The sequence below is a fragment of the Scyliorhinus canicula genome, chromosome 5 (genome assembly GCF_902713615.1).
Source record: "Scyliorhinus canicula chromosome 5, sScyCan1.1, whole genome shotgun sequence".
Lineage (NCBI taxonomy): Eukaryota > Metazoa > Chordata > Chondrichthyes > Carcharhiniformes > Scyliorhinidae > Scyliorhinus > Scyliorhinus canicula.
The window spans coordinates 224270295-224289889 of record NC_052150.1 but is presented as its reverse complement, the minus strand read 5'-3'; the positions used below and the strand labels follow the sequence as shown (position 1 = coordinate 224289889).

Here is a 19595-nt window from a genome sequence, read left to right as displayed (position 1 = left end):
TTGTCTGCCCTGGCGTGTTTCTTCAGGAGTACCGGGCCCGGTGTCCTCAGCCATGCCGGAAGTGAGACCCCCGTGGTAGTGCCCCTGGAAAAAATGAAGTGCCTCTCGTGAGGGGTCTGATTGGTCGCTGTGCACAAAAGGGACCTAATAGCGTGGAGCACGTCTGGGAGGTCTTCCTGTCACTGGGAGACTTGGAGCTTTCTAGACCGGAGGGTCAGTAGGACGGTCTTCCAGGCCATCGCGTTCTCCCTCTCCACCTGTCCATTCCCCCTGGGGTTGTAGCTGGTAGTCCTGCTCGAGGCAATGCCCTTGTCGAGCAGGTACTGACGCAGCTCGTCGCTCATGAAGGACGAACCCCGGTCGCTGTGCACGTAGCTGGGGAAACCAAACAGGGTGAAGATGCTATGTAGGGCCCTAATGACTGTGTGGGAGATCATGTCGGGGCACGGGATAGCAAATGGGAAACGGAAGAACTCATCTACGATGTTTAGAAAGTAAATGTTCTTGTTAGTTGAGGGGAGTGGCCCTTTGAAATCAATCACGAGGGATTCAAAGGGCCTAGAAGCCTTGCCCAGGTGGGCCCTGTCTGGTCTATAGAACTGCGGTTTACACTCCGCACAGATCGGGCAGTCCCTGGTGACCGCTTCTACCTCCTCGTTGGAGAAAGGCAGGTTTCGGGCTCTGATGTAGTGGGCGAGCTGGGTGACCCCCGGGTGGCAGAGGTCATTGTGGATGACTTTCAGTCTGTCAATCTGTGCGCTGGCGCATGTCCCGCGGGATAGGGCATCCGGAGGCTCGTTGAGCTTCCCGGGTCGATACTTAACATCATAGTTGTAGGTGGAGAGTTCGATCCTCCACCGAAGAATTTTATCATTTTTTATTTTGCCCCTTTGCGAGTTATCAAACATAAAGGCACCGATCTTTGGTCGGTGATGAGGGTGAACCTCCTACCTGCGAGGTAGTGCCTCCAGTAATGAATAGCCTCCACAATGGCTTGTGCTTCTTTCTCGACTGAGGAGTGTTGGAGTTCTGAAGCAGAGAGGGTACAGGAGAAAAATGTGACTGGTCTCCCTGCCTGATTTAGTGTGGCTGCTAGAGCTACCTCTGAGGCGTCGCTCTCTACCTGAAATGGAGTGGATTCATCCACCGCCTGCTTGGCCGCTTTGGCGATGTCCTACTTGATGCAGTTGAAGGCCAGGCGTGCCTCAGCTGACAGGGGAAATCGTGTGGCCTTAAAGAGTGGGCGGGCTTTGTCCGCATATTGAGGGACCCACTGGGCGTAGTAGGAGAAGAAGCCCAAGTACCGTTTGAGGGCCTTGGGGCAATGGGGGAGGGGGAGTTCTAAGAGGGGTGCATACGGTCCGGGTCTGGGCCCAGGACTCCGTTTTCCACAACGTAGCTGAGGATGGCCAGTCTGTTTGTGCGGAAAACGCATTTCTCTTTGTTGTAGGTGATGTTTAATTTCTGTGCCGTCTGGATAAAACGGTGGAGGTTGGCGTCGTGGTCCTGCTGGTCATAGCCACAGATGGTGACATTGTCCAAGTACGGAAACATGGCCCGCAGCCCGTACTGGTCCACCATTCGGTCCATTGCTCGTTGGAACACCGAGACCCCATTAGTGACGCCGAAGGGGACCCGGAGGAAAGGGAAGAGGCGGCCATTGGCCTCGAATGCCGTGTAGTGGCGGTCCTCCGGGTGGATTGGGAGCTGGTGGTATGCAGACTTCAGATCCACCGTGGAAAAGAGCCGATACTGGGCGATCTGATTTACCATGTCTGCAATCCTCGGGAGGGGATACGCGTCAAGAAGCATAAATCTATTTATGGTCTGACTATAGTCGACAACCATGCGGAATTTTTCCCCGGTCTTAACGACCACCGCCTGAGCTCTCCAGGGACTATTGCTGGCCTCTATAACCCCCTCACTGAGAAGCCTTCGGACCTCTGATCTGATAAATACCCTATCCTGCAGGCTATACCGCCTGCTACAAGTGGCTACGGGTTTACAGTCCTTAGTGAGATTGGCAAAGAGAGGAGGGGGGAAGATTTGCAGTGTAGCGAGGCTGCAGATAGTGAGTGGTGGCAGGGGCCCGCCGAAGCTGAGGGTGAGGCTCTTAGGGTTACACTGAAAATCTAGGCCTAATAAGAGTGGCGTGCAGAGGTCGGGCAAAACGTAGAGTTGAAATTTTGAGTAGCTAGTGCCTCGGATTGTGAGTGTCGCGGCGGTGCCCCCCTGGATCTGGACAGAATGGGAGCCTGAAGCGAGCGAGATAGTTTGCTGCACGGGGAAAATGGGGAGCGATCAGCATCTTACCAGGTCTGGGTGTATGAAGCTCTCAGTGCTCCCGGAGTCAAAAAGGCATGGCGTGTTGTACTTGTTGATTTGGACCTCTGCCATCGAATTGCGCAGGTGCTTTGGGCGTGATTGATCCAGGGTGACTGCGCCGAGTTGCGGGCCGCGTGACGAGCGCCCGGGGAGGTCATACTCTTCCGATGAGTTGCCCGAGTGTGGAGATGCAGGTCGGGCCCGTGGATCGCAAGTGGCGGGTGGAGAGGAAGATAGCATCCAAGATGGCGGCCCCCATGAGTCGCACGTGGCCGGCCGCATGGTGGAGGTTTGCCAAGATGGCGGCCCCCATGGATCGCATGTGGCTGGAGGGGGCGGAGTCGGGGCATAGGCCGCAGAGTTTCGGGCCCCGCGGGGCTGCGGCTGTGGGGAGCGATTACTTCGTGCCGCTGGGGAGTTGGAAGCTGGGCCCTTTTTGCGAGGCACACTCTTGCGTAGTGGCCTTTCCACCCGCAGCTGCTGCAGGTCGCGTTGCGGTCCGGGCAGTGCTGCCGCGGGTGCTGGTTCTGGCCGCAGAAATGGCAAGCTGGGGCAGCATGGTGGCTGGCTGGGGCAGCATGGTGGCTGGCTGGGGCAGCATAGTGGCTGGCTGGGGCAGCATGGTGGCTGGCTGGGGCAGCATAGTGGCTGGCTGGAGCAGCATAGTGGCTGGCTGGGGCAGCATAGTGGCTGGCTGGGGCAGCATAGTGGCTGGCTGGGGCAGCATAGTGGCTGGCTGGAGCAGCATAGTGGCTGGCTGGAGCAGCATAGTGGCTGGCTGGGGCAACATAGTGGCTGGCTGGGGCAGCATAGTGGCTGGCTGGGGCAGCATAGTGGCTGGCTGGGGCAGCATAGTGGCTGGCTGGAGCAGCATAGTGGCTGGCTGGAGCAGCATAGTGTGTGGCTGGAGCAGCATAGTGGCTGGCTGGAGCAGCATAGTGGCTGGCTGGGGCAGCATAGTGGCTGGCTGGAGCAGCATAGTGGCTGGCTGGAGCAGCATAGTGGCTGGCTGGGGCAGCATAGTGGCTGGCTGGAGCAGCATAGTGGCTGGCTGGAGCAGCATAGTGGCTGGCTGGAGCAGCATAGTGGCTGGCTGGGGCAGCATAGTGGCTGGCTGGGGCAGCATAGTGGCTGGCTGGAGCAGCATGGTGGCTGGCTGGGGCAGCATAGTGGCTGGCTGGGGCAGCATAGTGGCTGGCTGAGGCAGCATAGTGGCTGGCTGGAGCAGCATAGTGGCTGGCTGGAGCAGCATGGTGGCTGGCTGGGGCAGCATAGTGGCTGGCTGGAGCAGCATGGTGGCTGGCTGGGGCAGCATAGTGTGTGGCTGGAGCAGCATAGTGGCTGGCTGGGGCAGCATGGTGGCTGGGTTTGCCGGGTGGCACAGGCCTGGGGGAGTCGCTGGTCGGGGGCCCATGATTGGGTCGTGGGGTCTGCGGGGAACGAGGTGAGGCTGCGGAAGGAGACCTCCATTGTGGTAGCAATTTCCGCAGTTGTTTCTAAGTCTTGGGCCCCCTTTTCCAGCAGTCATTGGCGCACATAATTAGACCTGAGGCCCGCTACAAAAACATCACGTACAGCAAGTTCTCTATGTTCAGCCGCGGTAACCGCTTGATAGTTACAGTCATTAGATAAATTATTGAGCTCTCTTAGAAATTCGGCGAGTGATTCAGTAGGCCGCTGGCGGAGAGTCGTGAACACATGGCGTGCGTAAACTTCGTTAATGAGCCTTACATACATCTTATCGAGTATCGCTAGCGCTGCAGTATATGAACCTGGCCGAGTTTAGTTGCAGAGATTCTGTGGCTCACCCTCGCGTGCAGTCGACTTAACTTCTGTTCCTCTGTTGTTTCGGCTGTGCTCGCTTCTGCCAGGTAGGCCTTAAAGCACCGCAGCCAGTGGGAGAAGATTTCTTTTGCCTCTGCATCCTGTGGGTCGAGTTCCAGGCGTCCAGGCTTGAGGGCTGATTCCATGATCGATCCTGACTGTTCTTAAGTAGATTAAATTGATGGAACCATCAATTCACGAGACACGTGCTTTAAGATATGAACAGTGGTTTTAATCTACTTACTACAGAGCCAGCCTGTTACCCGTTGAACTCTCAATGAACTGCAGGCTGGCTCTGGACACGGTTATTTATACAGCAGTCAAGGGGGAGGAGTCGTGGGCGGAGCCAAGGGTGGAGCCCTGTACAAACTCCTGAGCATTCCCAGAGTTACTCCCCCTAGTGGTCGGATAACGCTACTGCGCTTACAATGGTATTGGTAACTACAGTGTGAATTACTACGTTACATTCACCACACCAGCCCTGGCGCATTTCCGTCTATGAGGGTTCTGACACCGCAAAAAAGATAATCCCTCAAAAACCTGGAATTGTTAGTGTTCCATTCAGAGTTTAAAGAAAGGCTGTAGGAAAAAAGGCAGATTCTGAGTTTTAATAATCCTATGATGTTTTAATCCTGCTAATCCTACGCACTGATTTTTGTTTTGTTTAAAACTTTATATTGCAATCTGCAGTCCCTGTTGAATAAAATGAATAGGTATGTAATGAGCTATTTGTTAGAAGTTTACGATGTTATGTGCCTCTTTTAAAGAAATTGTAAAGAAACCTTCACTTGTGGTGAAGCTTCCGTTATTCCATGGGGTGAGGTGTTGCGAACTCCGTTCTCTCTGTGTTATGTCAGCTTGCAGTCTGCGGAGATTGGAACATTTCAAGTCCAGGGTGTGGACGTTACACTGGGCTCCTGCCCAACAGCAAAGGTGGGACCCTCTTGGTCAGTCACCAGATCAGTTCGAGGCTCAGTCTGAGTGAGTCCGTTTTCCTTCGGTGAGAAGTGTTCCAGGGAGAAGGACATGGGAGTGGGAGGTAGTTACGTTCAGGAAAAGGGCTGAGAAACAGGCTCCAAGATAGAGAAAGGTCTGGGAGTAAGGAGAGGGAGGGGGGGGGGGGGGGGCAGACTTAAAGTAAAGAGGGCTGTTGGGGCAAAGGTGGGGCAATGGTGTTCTGCTTGGCACAGCCAAAGAACCTAAATTATGCGTGTAAGTTGATGACAATTCAATAAAATATAAATTCCATAAGCGAATCTCAAACCTCCTTGTTTCAATGACCCTTTTTCAAATGGATTAGTAATCATGGGCTACATTACTCAATACTTGGGTACATGTTTATTTTGGATTCCTTTGAATTTTAGTTGTGCGTAGTTCAGAAGTTTGACGGCACTGCTCTTTGAGTATCAGAGAGGCAGCAGTCCAGTCTGTACCGAGGACCTGGGCCATGTCCCTGTCTCTGGCCGCCATTCACTCGCCCTTTGCTCAGCCATGGAATCCATAGAATCCAAAGGAAGCCATTCGGCCCATCGAGTCTGCACCGACTCTCTGAAACAACGCCATACCTAGTTGCACACCCCCACCCTCTCCCTGTGACCCCAATTAACATACTCATCTTGGGTGACCAGTTGGTTTGTGATGCAGAGCGGGACGAACAGCGTGGGTTCAAGGCCCCGTACCGGCTGAGGTTATTCATGAAGGCCCCGCCTTCTCAACCTTGCCCCTCGCCTGAGGTGTGGTGACCCTCAGGTTAAACCACCACCAGTCAGCTCTCCCCCTCAAAAGGAGAAAGCAGCCATATAGTAATCCGGGACAATGGAGACTTTACTTTATCTTATACCTCTTTGGACACCAAGGACAATTTAGCACGGCCAATCCATCTAACCTGCACATCTTTGGACTGTGGGAGGAAACCAGAGCACTCGGAGGAAACCCACGCACACACTGGGAGAACGTGCAGACTCCACACTCCTCGGCACCTCAAGAACCCGGTTTTGAGAAATACCAAAGTAAAAGGTCACTGGGAAGAAACCGTGTTTGAATTAATCTTGTTCTGTTTTCTCAGCATGCCATGGATATCCTGGGCTTTGCCACGGAACAGAAAAACAACTGTTACAAAATGGTGGGAGTGATCATGCATTTCGGGAACATGAAATTTAAGCCGAAGGCACGGGAGGAGCAAGCTGATATAGACGGAACAGAAAGTGAGTGAATGATATTACCTCAACACCCAACAACACAGTTCCCAACTAAATAACTTTGGCTTAATAACACCTTAAGCAGGAACGTGATAAAATTTAACTCCTTAACAATCATTTTAATGAAAGTCCAAAAGATGGGCATGTTGGGTGGGGTTGTGGGGATGGAGTGGGGGTGTGGTCCTAGGTAGGGTGCTCTTTCAGAGGGTCAGTACAGGCCTGATGGGCAGAATGGTCTCCTTCTGCACTGTAGGGATTCTATGGGATCCTGCCAGGCTCAGGAAATGGTCCCTAACAAATCAATGGAGTGGAGGAATACGCGAATATCACGGTGTCAGTGAGAAAGAGGAATGTGGGTGTGGTGAATGTGATTCACACCGGATTATAATCTGTATATACATGTGTCTGTATTGTAAGTGCAGTTGCACTACCTGTCCTCCAGGGGGAGTAGCTCTGGGAATGCTCGAGTTGTATGGGGCTTCTCCCTTGGCTCGGCCCAGGACTCCTCCCCCGGAAGCTGCTGTATAAAAGCTCAGTGCCACATGGTCAGCCGGCCAGTTCACCGAAAGTTCAATGGCTAACCGGCTGGCTCTGTTGTGAGTATATTAAAACCGCTATTCTAATCCTACAAGCACGTGTCCGTAGAATTGTTGGTTCCAACAGTGGGAATAGGAGCAAGTCATTCAGCCATGGACCATTCAAATTATCCATGATTTGTATCTCAACTCAAAGAACCCTACTTAACTCTGCATAAATTTGCTAATGGAAATCTATTTGCTGCAGTCTTGAAAGTTCCAATTGTTTCAGCAACTACTCTTGTCTATTTGTGGGCGGGTGGGGGGAGGGGGCTGGTGGTGGAAGGGGGTGTCGGGGTGGGTAATGGAGGGTGGTGGTGATGAGGAGCAAGGATGGGTGAGTAGCTCTAGATTTTTACTGTCCCTTGTGTGAGATGGTGTTTCCCGCTTCAGTGCTGATGGCCCAGCACAAAATCCAAGAACTTAAATATAAGAAATAAACTTCCAGTTAAGCAGATTAGATTCCAGTCTGTAACTCACTCCCGGGTATCTGTTATTCTATATATAAACCATCCCGAACCCCTCGATTAGATTCCAGTCTGTAATTCACACCCGGGTATCCATTATTCTATATATAAACCATCCTGAACCCCTCAATTAGATTCCAGTCTGTAACTCACTCCCAGGTATCCATTATTCTATATATAAACCATCCTGAACCCCTCAATTAGATTCCAGTCTGTAACTCACTCCCAGGTATCCATTATTCTATATATAAACCATCCTGAACCCCTCGATTAGATTCCAGCCTGTAACTCACACCCGGGTATCCATTATTCTATATATAAACCACCCTGAACCCCTCAATTAGATTCCAGTCTGTAACTCACTCCCGGGTATCTGTCATTCTATATATAAACCACCCTGAACCCCTCAATTAGATTCCAGTCTGTAACTCACTCCCAGGTATCCATTATTCTATATATAAACCACCCTGAACCCCTCAATTAGATTCCAGTCTGTACCTCACTCCCAGGTATCCATTATTCCAAATATAAACCACCCTGAACCCCTCAATTAGATTCCAGTCTGTAACTCACTCCCAGGTATCCATTATTCTATATATAAACCACCCTGAACCTCTCAATTAGATTCCAGTCAGTAACTCACTCCCGGGTATCCATTATTCTATATATAAACCACCCTGAACCCCTCAATTAGATTCCAGTCTGTAACTCACTCCCGGGTATCTGTCATTCTATATATAAACCACCCTGAACCCCTCAATTAGATTCCAGTCTGTAACTCACTCCCAGGTATCCATTATTCTATATATAAACCACCCTGAACCCCTCAATTAGATTCCAGTCTGTAACTCACTCCCGGGTATCTGTCATTCTATATATAAACCAACCTGAACCTCTCAATTAGATTCCAGTCTGTAACTCACTCCCGGGTATCCATTATTCTATATATAAACCACCCTGAACCCCTCAATTAGATTCCAGTCTGTAACTCACTCCCGGGTATCTGTCATTCTATATATAAACCACCCTGAACCCCTCAATTAGATTCCAGTCAGTAACTCACTCCCGGGTATCCATTATTCTATATATAAACCACCCTGAACCCCTCAATTAGATTCCAGTCTGTAACTCACTCCCGGGTATCTGTCATTCTATATATAAACCACCCTGAACCCCTCAATTAGATTCCAGTCTGTAACCCACTCCCGAATATCCATTATTCCATATATAACCCACCCTGAACCTCTCGATTAGATTCCAGTCTGTACCTCACACCCGGGTATTAATTTCTATACATAAACCACCCTGAACCTCCCGATTAGATTCCTGTCTGTAACTCACACCCGGGTATCCATTTCTATACATAAACCACCCTGAACTTCTCGATTAGATTCCAGTCTGTCACTCATTCCCGGGTATCCATTATTCTATATATAAACCACCCTGAACCCCTCGATTAGATTCCAGTCTGTAACTCACACCCGGGTATCTGTCATTCTATATATAAACCACCCTGAACCCCTCGATTAGATTCCAGTCTGTAACTCACTCCCGGGTATCTGTCATTCCATATATAAACCACCCTGAACCTCTCGATTAGATTCCAGTCTGTACCTCACACCCGGGTATTCATTTCTATATATAAACTCCCTGAACCGCTCGATTAGATTCCAGTCTGTAACTTGCACCCGGGTATCCATTATTCCATATATAACCCACCCTGAACCTCTCGATTAGATTCCAGTCTGTAACTCACTCCCGGGTATCCATTATTCCATATATAACCCACCCTGAACCTCTCGATTAGATTCCAGTCTGTACCTCACACCCGGGTATTCATTTCTATATATAAACTCCCTGAACCCGGGTTTCCAGTGACACCTCCCTCCTTGTTGTTGGAGGGGGTGTTATCGGTGATGGAGTTGGAGTGGGGAGTCAACTCGGCGATATATGGGAGGATTTTGGAGGAGGATATGGCATCGCTGGAGGGGGTTAAAGCCAAGTGGAGGAGGGGTTGGGGTGGCAGTGGAGGAGGGGTTGTGGTGTGAGGTGTTGGGGAGGGTGAATGCCTCAACCTTGTGTTTGAGACTGGGGTTAAAACAGTTAAAGGTGCTACGCCTGATGGGGTTGAGGATGAGCTGGCTGGACATGAGGGGGGGGAGGACGTTTGCAAGCGGTGTGGGAGAGAACCGACCAACCATGTACATATATTCTGGTCCTGCCCGAAGTTGGGGAAATATTGGGGATCGTTTTTCAGCACCATGTCGGCTATCTTGCACTTGGATTTGGAGCCCAGTCCCCTGGGGCCATATTTGGCTTGTCCAACTTGCTGGAGCTGCAGATGGGAGCGAATGAAGACATTTTAGCCTTCCCTCACTGATTGTTCACAGGCAGGTCCTGTTGGGGAGAGGGTCAGCTTCTCTGCCCTGTGTCTGTGTGTGGCTGAGGGACTTGATGGAGTTCCTGTATTTTGAGAAGGTTAAGTTCACCATGAGTGGGCAGCACAGTGGTTAGCACAGCTGCCTCACGGCGCCGAGGCCCCAGGTTCGATCCCGGCTCTGGGTCACGTCCGTGTGGAGTTTGCACATTCTCCCCGTGTCTGCCTGGGTTCCGCCCCCACAACCCAAATACATGCAGAGTAGGTGGATTGGCCAGTCTAACAATTGCCCCTCAATTGGAAAAAAGAATTGGGTCATCTAAATTTTTTTTTTAAAGTTCACCATGAGGGGGGGCGGGGGGGGGGGGGGGGTGACTGAGGGGTTCCACAAGAGATGGGGTCTGTTTATTCTGCACTTTAAAGAGTTGGTTACCATCAGGTGCTGGGGGAGGGGAATAGGCGGTTGTAGGGTGTGGTGATATGAACTGCATACCTGTCTGCCATTGGGCCAGAACGTCGGCTTACCATTGGCTCTGGTCGGTCATGTGCCTCTCGACCGATTGGCCGAGAGGCTGAGTTAACCATGCCTCTATTAACGAGGTATAAATGGTCAGACGCCTGACGATCGTCCTTTCCATTGTAGATGATCGCAGAGCTGTGTTCTAGTCTATGAAAGCCGGACTTTGGTAAATCACTCGCCTTGCGTACAATTGATGGTACATCATAGGGATGGGGGGGGTTCTATTCTTTGACTTATTGGGGTATTGGGGTATCTGTTGTTCTTGTTGTTTTCTTTATGTATAGAATGTTAAGAAACTAATACAAATTTAAAAAAAAAACACTGACATCTACCCGGCAATGTGGAAAATTGCCAAGGTTTGTCCTGTACACAAGAAACAGGACAAATCAAATCCGGCCAGTTACCGCCATATCAGTCTACTCTCCATCATCAGTAAAGTGATGGAAGGAGCCATCAACAGCGCTATCAAGCGGCACTTACTCAGCAATAACCTGCTCACTGACACTCAGTTTGGATTCCGCCAGGGTCACTCCTGACCTCATTACAGCCTTGGTTCAAACATGGACAGAAGAGCTGAATGCTGAGTTGAGGTGAGAGTGACTGCCCTTGACATCAAGGCAGCATTTGACCGTGTATGGCATCAAGGAGCCTGAGCTAAACTGGAGTCAATGGGAATCAGGGGGAAATCTCTCCGCTTGTTGGCATGCTGCACATTTATGGGACCCGGGATAAAGCGACCATGAAACTGACCTTTAAATAAATTTTCTCATTCATGGAGATAATTAGTATTCTCAAGAAATCTTACACAAATATTCACTGTCACCCCACTTTTTGCCAAAAAGGTGCTGACAAAGCTGCCTACTTGCTGGGAGTCCGCTCAACAGATCTCATCACCAGCCTGCTACACCCTCAGGTGAAGATCGGCAACGAACGTGTGACCAAGGATCAGAATGTTGGCCAGGTAGGTGAAGGTGGGACTCGATTGTGCTGCTTATATTACAGCCAAGGTGAGGCACGCGACAGACCCACTGTAAAAACAACTGGCCACAGAGAAAATGGACACACGCTCACAGGAATATTCATGTGATGTGGGCGTCGCTGGCTGGGAGAATGAGCATTACCCATCCCGAATTGCCCTTGAACTTAATGTCTCGCTCAGCCATTTCAGGGGCCAGTTAAGAGTCAACCACATTGCGTGGGCGTAACATAGAGGGGAAATATATCATAAGTGGCAAGACTCTGAGGAATATAGAAAGTCAGGGATATCTGGACGTGGAGGTCCATAGATCTTTGAAAGCGGCAACACAATGGACAAGGTAGTCAAGAAAGCATACGGAATGCCTGCCTTCATTGGACGAGGCATCGAGAATAAAAAGTGGCAAGTCATCCTACAGTAGAACTGTGGTAAGACTGCACTTGGATTATTGTGCAAAATTCTGGTTGCCAAACTACCAGAAGGATGTGGAAACTTTGGAGAGGGTGCAAAGGAGGTTTACCAGGATGTTGCCTGGTCTGGAGGGCTTTTGCTATGTGTAGAGGCTGTAATAGACTGTTTTCATTGGAAAGCCAGAGGTTGAGGGCTGACCTGATAGAGGTCTACACAATCTTGAGGGGCATGGATAGAGTGGATGGGCAGGCACTCTTTCCCAGGGTGGAGGGGTCAGCCACCTGGGGGATGATGCGCGATCAATGAACACAGAAACGAAGGAGTAATCCAAATCGAAGGCTTTAATCTACAAGAAGTGTGCCCAGCAGCATGAGTACAGAAAGAACGATGGCTGCTGGGAAACACGGGTTCTTATACTCCGCCTCGTAGGCGGGGCTACCTTCCTCTCGACCAATGAGAAGACAACACTTGGGCCAATGGGCACCAATAGCAGCTCACACTCCCAGGTACCATAGTACCTCTAGTCATACAACCACAGGGGAATAGGTTTAAGGTCTGTGCAGCAAAGTTTAGAGATGTGCGAGGCAGATTTTTTTACGCAGAGGGTGGTGAGTGCCTGGAACGCGTTGCCAGGGGAGGTTGTGGAAGCAGATCCGTAAACGGAGTTCAAAAGGTATCTTGTCAAATACATGGATAGGATGGGTATAGAGGGATGCAGCACCAGGAAATGCTGAAGGTTTTGGTAAAGGATGGTACCATGACCAGTACAGGCTTGGAGGGTCGAAGGGCCTGTTCTTGTGCTGTATTGTTCTTTGTTCTTTATTGCTGTGGGTCTGGAGGCACATGTAGGCCAGGTCTACTTGCTCCACTTTGTCTGCTTTATCAGTTAAATCCTCAAATAAATGAGTCAAACACGACTTACTTTTCACAAAAGCACAGTGACCCTCTCCGAGTATGAGTTCAGTTAGACTTTGTTGATTGTAGATTTCAGCATTTTCCGATGACTGATGTCAGACTGGCTGACCTGTTATCTTCTGTTTACTTCCTCATTTCTTGAATGTGCTGGGAACCTTCTGGAACTGAGGGAATTTGGGAAAATCAGAAACCACCCATTATTTCCTGGGCGATCAGGGCCCAGGAAATCTATCAGATTTCAGACCCGTACATTTCTCCAGCACTGTATCTGCCGATATTTATTTAGGTTCCTCACTCCTATTGGTGCCTCCATCTACCTTTAATCCTGGTGTGTAATTTGTGTTCTACTGTGAAGACAAGCACGTAATAGTTGTACACTAACTCTGCCGTTTCCTCAATCCCCATCATCATTTCTCTGGACCAATATTTTCACACAATCGCAGAACTGTTACAGTCCAAAAGGAGGCCATTCTGCACTGACTCTCCGGAGGAGCAATTCACCTGTTACCATCCCCCCCCCCCCCCCCCCCTTCTCCTTCTCCTACAGTGCAGAAGGAGGCCACTCGGCCCATCGAGTTGGCACCAATCCACTTAAGCCCTCACTTCCACCCTATCCCTGTAACCCAATAATCCCTCCTAACCTTTTTTGGTCTTTTAGGGCAATTTTGCATGGCCCATCCACCTAACCTGGACTGTGGCAGGAAACCGGAGAACCCGGAGGAAACCCACACAGGCAAGGGGAGAACGTGCAGACTCTGCACAGACAGTGACCCAAGCCAGGAATCGAACCTGGGACCCTGGTGCTGTGAAGCCACAGTTCTAACCACTGTGCTACCATGCTGCTTCCTTTTCAGATAACAGTCTAATTTCCTCTCGAATGCCTCGATTGACCCAGCCTCCAGCAAGCTCACAGACCGTGCATTCCAGACCCCAACCACTCGCTGTGGGAAAATGTTGCTTTTTCTTCTTTGCCAGTTTCTTTGAACCTGTGCCCACTCGTTCTTGATCCTCCCTCCAGTGGGAACAGTTTCTCCCTATCTGCTCTGTACAGATCCTTTATGATTTTGAACACCTCCGTCATATCTCCTCTCAACCTTCTTTTTTCCAACCTCTCTTCATCTTTAGAACCATTCTCATGAATCCTTTCTGCACCCTCTCTAATGCTTTCATATCCTTCTTAGAGTGTGGTGTCCAGAACTGGGCACGATATTCCAGTTGAGGTCTAATTAGTATTTTGCCTAAGTTCAGTCTATCCTCCCTGCTCATCTACTCTGTGCCCCTATTAATAAAGCCCAGAATACTATTTGCTTGATTAACTGCTCTCTCCTCCTGTCCTACCACCTTCAATGATCTCTGCACTGATACACCAGAATCCTCTGCTCCTGCACCCCTTTAAGAATTTTTTATCCCTTATTTTACATTTCATATATTGTCTCTCCATGTTCTTCCTATCAAAATGAATCACTTCACATTTCTCTCCATTGAACTTTGTCTGCCCACTCCACCAACTTGTCGATGTTCTTTTGAAATTCTACAATATTATCAGCCCACAAATGTTCCCAAGTCTCGTCTCATCTGCAAATTTTGAAACGGTTGCCTTCCAACCAAGATTTAGATCGTTAATATGCATCAGGAAAACCAGGGGTCCCAAAACTGACCCCTGGGAAACTCCTCTGCACACCTTCCTCAAGCCCGAAATACACCCGTTAACCACCACCCCTGTGTTTCTGGTCACCCCTGTGATTCTGGCAGTGCCAACTGGGAACCTCTGTTAGGTTGGCACTGTGTGGGTGCCAGGGGAGTGCCAAAGTGCTGCCCTGCCCTGTCCCCAACCACCCACTGTCTCCATTGACCTTCAAGATGCCCAAAATGGCCATTACACCCCGTCTCTGCTTGTGGAGACCAGTACTAATTGTCGTCCGAGTGAGGCCTTGAGGGTGCGGCTGGTGACTCCTGAGCACCGAAGAATGCGGTTTCAAATAGGCCGCGCATATTTAAATGAACTATGATTATCTGGATCACGCTTACATTCGGCAGCTTCCTCTGAATAGCTTCACTGCTTAGTCCGCAAACCAGCCTGTCACGAAGGGTGTCTTCAAGTGTTGCACCAAATTCTCATAAACCTTCTTAAAGACACTAAAAACTGTAAAATACTTTCACCTTCTTCCTGAGTACACCAGTGGAATCCAAACCTTTCTATAATCAATAACGGCTCAGGAGAAAAATGCCCCTCTAAGATTTTCATGTATTCAATGGTTTAGCAAGGGCTGGTTTAGCACACTGGGCTAAATCGCTGGCTTTGAAAGCAGACCAAGCAGGCCAGCAGCACGGTTCGATTCCCGTAACAGCCTCCCCGAACAGGCGCTGGAATGCGGCGACTAGGGGCTTTTCACAGTAACTTAATTGAAGCCTACTCGTGACAATAAGCAATTTTCATTTCATTTCATTTTCACTTATCTCCTGGTTTTGTTCAGAACTAGACTCTGTGGCAGCAGCAACGTTTTACAGCCAAACTGAGCTGAGAAATGTTGCGATGTTCAGGTCCTCCGGGGTCTGATTTGCTGTGAGAAACAATTGGGATCTTTCCTCGTATGGATTCCATGCCTCATAACCCTCATCAAACGTGACCACGATGCCCATTTTTGGATTCCGGCTCCTGGGGTCTACCACCCCATTCCGATTGCAAATGGAAAGTATGGAACAAACAATCCCTTGAACCAGCAACTAGGAATTATTTTCTGTTTTGCCTGACTGCCGGTGGTGCTTTGCCCAATGTCTGTGTGCACGTGCGTCCGGTCCTGTTAACTGATGAAAATCTTTTTTATTTTAGTGATTTTTCAGCCTCTATCCTCATCGCCAGTTTTCTCTTCTGTTATATTTCTTTGTTGCTGCAAAGAGAAAAAGTGGTGTCCACATTCTGGATTCTTATCAAACATGATGAGAGCTTTATTAGGAGATGTTGCTGGGGCTGGTTTAGCTCACTGGGCTAAATAGCTGGCTTTTTAAGCAGACCAAGCAGGCCAGCAGCACGGTTCAATTCCCGTACCAGCCTCCCCGGACAGGCGCCGGAATGTGGCGACTAGGGGCTTTTCACAGTAACTTCATTGAAGCCTACTCGTGACAATAAGCCATTTTCATTTCATTATACCATCAAAGACGGTGAACTGCCCAAAGCCGGCGCAAATACTGCTGACCTCACGACACATCATGTGATGCATAACCAGCAGGAATGTATTCCCTGATACATAAAGTAACCCCACAAATATCTGACTTTTTAAAGACTCTGGGATTTGTTTCTAACCTCTGGCAGGTCCTCTACGCTGTCGGAGCTATGGCAAAAGCCACGTATGACCGGATGTTCAAATGGCTCGTGACGCGGATAAACAAGACGATGGACACAAAGCTGCCCAGCAAACTCTTCATCGGAGTGTTGGACATCGCGGGATTCGAGATTTTTCAGGTCAGACTTGTGTTCTCCTGATGTCAATCCTATTTTTCCCTCCTTTCCCCTGACTGGATTTAAATTGTGCCATTGGGAAGCTGACAATCCAGGGAAGTGTTCCCAACATTATGTCGATCAGGGTAACTGCCCCCCAATTTATCCCCGGGATGAACAGATTGTGAATCTTCATCTTTCCACTGTTGGGGGAAGAATTGGGAGATGATCTGATAGCTGTGTTCAGGATTCTAGACTGTCTATACCCTGAGAAAATCTTCACCTTCTCTTAAACCATTGAATCAAAGGACATGGCCTGCATTTGAATTCAAAACAAAATGTGTGGAAATAACATAAGGGCATGAATTTCCACGGATTTGCAACCAGAGTTGGATTTGTCACTCAGCTCCTAGTTTCCTACCTAGAATTCCAGCAGTTCCTTTCTCATCCGACCTTCTGACTCAGGCCGGTCGAGAACCGTTTAGGGCAGTGCGCTCCTGAGGCCTTTAGTCGAGGGCTGCAGGGCCGGAGGTAAGGAGACCGCGCCCCCATTTTACAGCACTACCTGCCATAAAGCAGGTCCGGCCACTTTCGGAAACCATGGAGAAGGTAGTTTGTAAAGTAAGGGGTTTGATTGGAGGTGGGTTGGGGGAGTCAGTTGGTGGGGGGGGGGGGGGGGGGGGGGCGGTCAGAGGTCAGGGGTGTGGGGGTTGGATCGTAGGGGAGGAGGTCAGAGGGTCAGTTGGTTGGGAACCCAGTGAGCAGTGCTGGGGTGGGGGAAGTCATTTAGACATAGACATAGAATTTACAGTGCAGAAGCAGGCCATTCGGCCCACCAAGTCTGCGCCAACTCTTGGATAGAGCACCCCAAACGTCCACCCTATCCCCGTAACCCAGTAATCCCACCTAACCTTTTTGGACACTAAGGGCAATTTATCATGGCCAAGCCACCTAACCTGCACATCTTTGGACTGTGGGAGGAAACCGGAGCACCCGGAGGAAATCCATGCAAACACGGGGAAAACGTTCAGACTCCACACAGGCAGGAATGTCAGGAATGTTTGGGAAAATGCAGATGTGTGGGCTAACTATGAGGAAAGAATGGCAAACTCAAGTCTGGGCCTGGAAAAGAGAGGATGACGGGGTAGAAATCTATATTTCGTAGTATGGAGAACGTTGATGTTGAAAAACCCAGTAAAAGCTGGTTCAAAACTAGCAAATTACATCTTTAGGGTCAATATCAGGAGCTTTACCTACGTGCGTAGATTGGCAGGCTGGTGTGGAAACCCTGAGGTCATGGGGCGGGGTGGAGGGGGGGGGGGGGGGGAGTGTAGACATGTCCTGGGTGGATGTGTTATGATGGGCTGAATGTCCTCCACCATTAAATATCAGATTGCAGCGGTCAGGCAGCATGAAAGGTGAATGAGGAAATCACCGGCCTATTCTCCAGGCCGGGTTCTCCGGGCCTCACCCCCCCCCCCCCCCCCCCCCCCCGCCCTCAGCTGACAGCTCTTTCTCTGTTTCCAGCTCAATAGCTTCGAGCAGCTGTGCATAAACTTCACCAACGAGAAGCTGCAGCAATTCTTCAATCATCACATGTTCGTCCTGGAACAGGAAGAGTACAAGATGCAGGGCCTCGAATGGACCTTTGTCGACTTTGGCCTGGATCTGCAGGGCTGCATCGATCTGATTGAGAAGGTCTGTTGTCCCCGGTGCTGCGGGTCTGTGATGTCGGAGATGGTCTCGGGAGCTGTATCAATGCTGCGGCTGTATTGTATCAATGCTGCGGCTGTATTGTATCAATGCTGCGGCTGTATCAATGCTGCGGCTGTATCAATGCTGCGGCTGTATTGTATCAATGCTGCGGCTGTATTGTATCAATGCTGCGGCTGTATCAATGCTGCGGCTGTATTGTATCAATGCTGCGGCTGTATCAATGCTGCGGCTGTCTCAATGCTGCGGCTGTATTGTATCAATGCTGCGGCTGTATCAATGCTGCGGCTGTATCAATGCTGCGGCTGTATCAATGCTGCGGCTGTATTGTATCAATGCTGCGGCTGTATTGTATCAATGCTGCGGCTGTATTGTATCAATGCTGCGGCTGTATCAATGCTGCGGCTGTATTGTATCAATGCTGCGGCTGTATCAATGCTGCGGCTGTATTGTATCAATGCTGCGGCTGTATCAATGCTGCGGCTGTCTCAATGCTGCGGCTGTATCAATGCTGCGGCTGTATTGTATCAATGCTGCGGCTGTATCAATGCTGCGGCGGTATCAATGCTGCGGCTGTCTCAATGCTGCGGCTGTATTGTATCAATGCTGCGGCTGTCTCAATGCTGCGGCTGTATCAATGCTGCGGCTGTATCAATGCTGCGGCTGTATCAATGCTGCGGCTGTATCAATGCTGCGGCTGTATCAATGCTGCGGCTGTATCAATGCTGCGGCTGTATCAATGCTGCGGCTGTATCAATGCTGCGGCTGTCTCAATGCTGCGGCTGTATCAATGCTGCGGCTGTATCAATGCTGCGATTAGACAATAGTTCAGTTCAAATTGGACAAAAGGAGAGAGTGGAGCAGCTTGAGCAAGATTCATGGCGAAGTAGTTTAAACCCTAAATCGCCTAAATTAGGAATGCAGGAAAGCAACAGTCTGGATTTAACCTTGGCCGCGTCGAACATCTTCCTCAGTAATACAGAGGAAAGTGATTCCAGATCGCCCGTCCCTACCTCTTGCAATGGGATATGCAGTGGTGTTGTGGCATTGTCATTGACCTTGTAATCCAGACACCCAAGGTAATGCTCTGGGGACATGGGTTTTTAAAAATCTGGCATTAAAAGTCTAAAGATGTCCATGAAACCATTGGCGATTGTTGCAAACACCCATCTGGTTCAATTCCCCCCAGGCAAGGAACTCTGCCATCCTTACCTGGTCTGGCCTATATGTGACTCCAGATCCACAGTAATGACTTGTAAATGCCCTCTGAATTGGGAGCCACAGGGGAATTAGGGATGGGCAATAAATGCTGTCATTGCCAGCGATGCCCTCTGCCCATAACTGAATTTATTTAAACGCCCTCCTGCCACTGGTGATTGGACCTATTCCTGGAGGTTTGATCACGTAACTCCTAAATTTCACAGTTGGTTAAACATCCGCCATCTCCAATATTCTTCCAACAAATAAGTAAAAGTGTTGAAGGACGATGCAAAATCCGCATTTCTTATCTCTGCTCCGACTGTAATGAATGGGATGCTGCAGAGGTCAGTCCTGGGATTGTAACTTTTAATCATTTATGTCAATGGCTTAGGTGATCAGACTGAACGTTATGTTGACTGACACAGAAAGAGTAGGAAGATCAGTTCTGAGGAGGCTGCAAAGGAGGTGATCTAACAGGAAAGTTTCTAAAGTGTCATTCTAGGGGGGGTTTGGCGGGAGATTCTCCCCGGCTCTGTCAGCGGAATCCCCACCGCTATCTAACCACACGTAGGGCGCAATGCAACATGGCTAACAGAAGCCGGGAGACCGAACTCCCAGGATCTACTAGACTCACAATGTCTCACCAGATCTAACACGA

The 19595-nt window shown here is 49.7% G+C and overlaps 1 protein-coding gene across 1 annotated transcript in view; it reads left to right on the top strand.

The window, feature by feature from the left end:
- LOC119966620 (myosin-7-like) overlaps positions 1–19595 on the top strand; it is a 176052-nt gene that overhangs the window by 54886 nt on the left and 101571 nt on the right. The window contains exons 13-16 of the mRNA XM_038798621.1: positions 6215–6353; positions 11129–11247; positions 15899–16048; positions 17552–17722. Coding sequence (XP_038654549.1) covers positions 6215–6353; positions 11129–11247; positions 15899–16048; positions 17552–17722 — 579 coding nt within the window. The remainder of the gene's footprint in view (positions 1–6214; positions 6354–11128; positions 11248–15898; positions 16049–17551; positions 17723–19595) is intronic.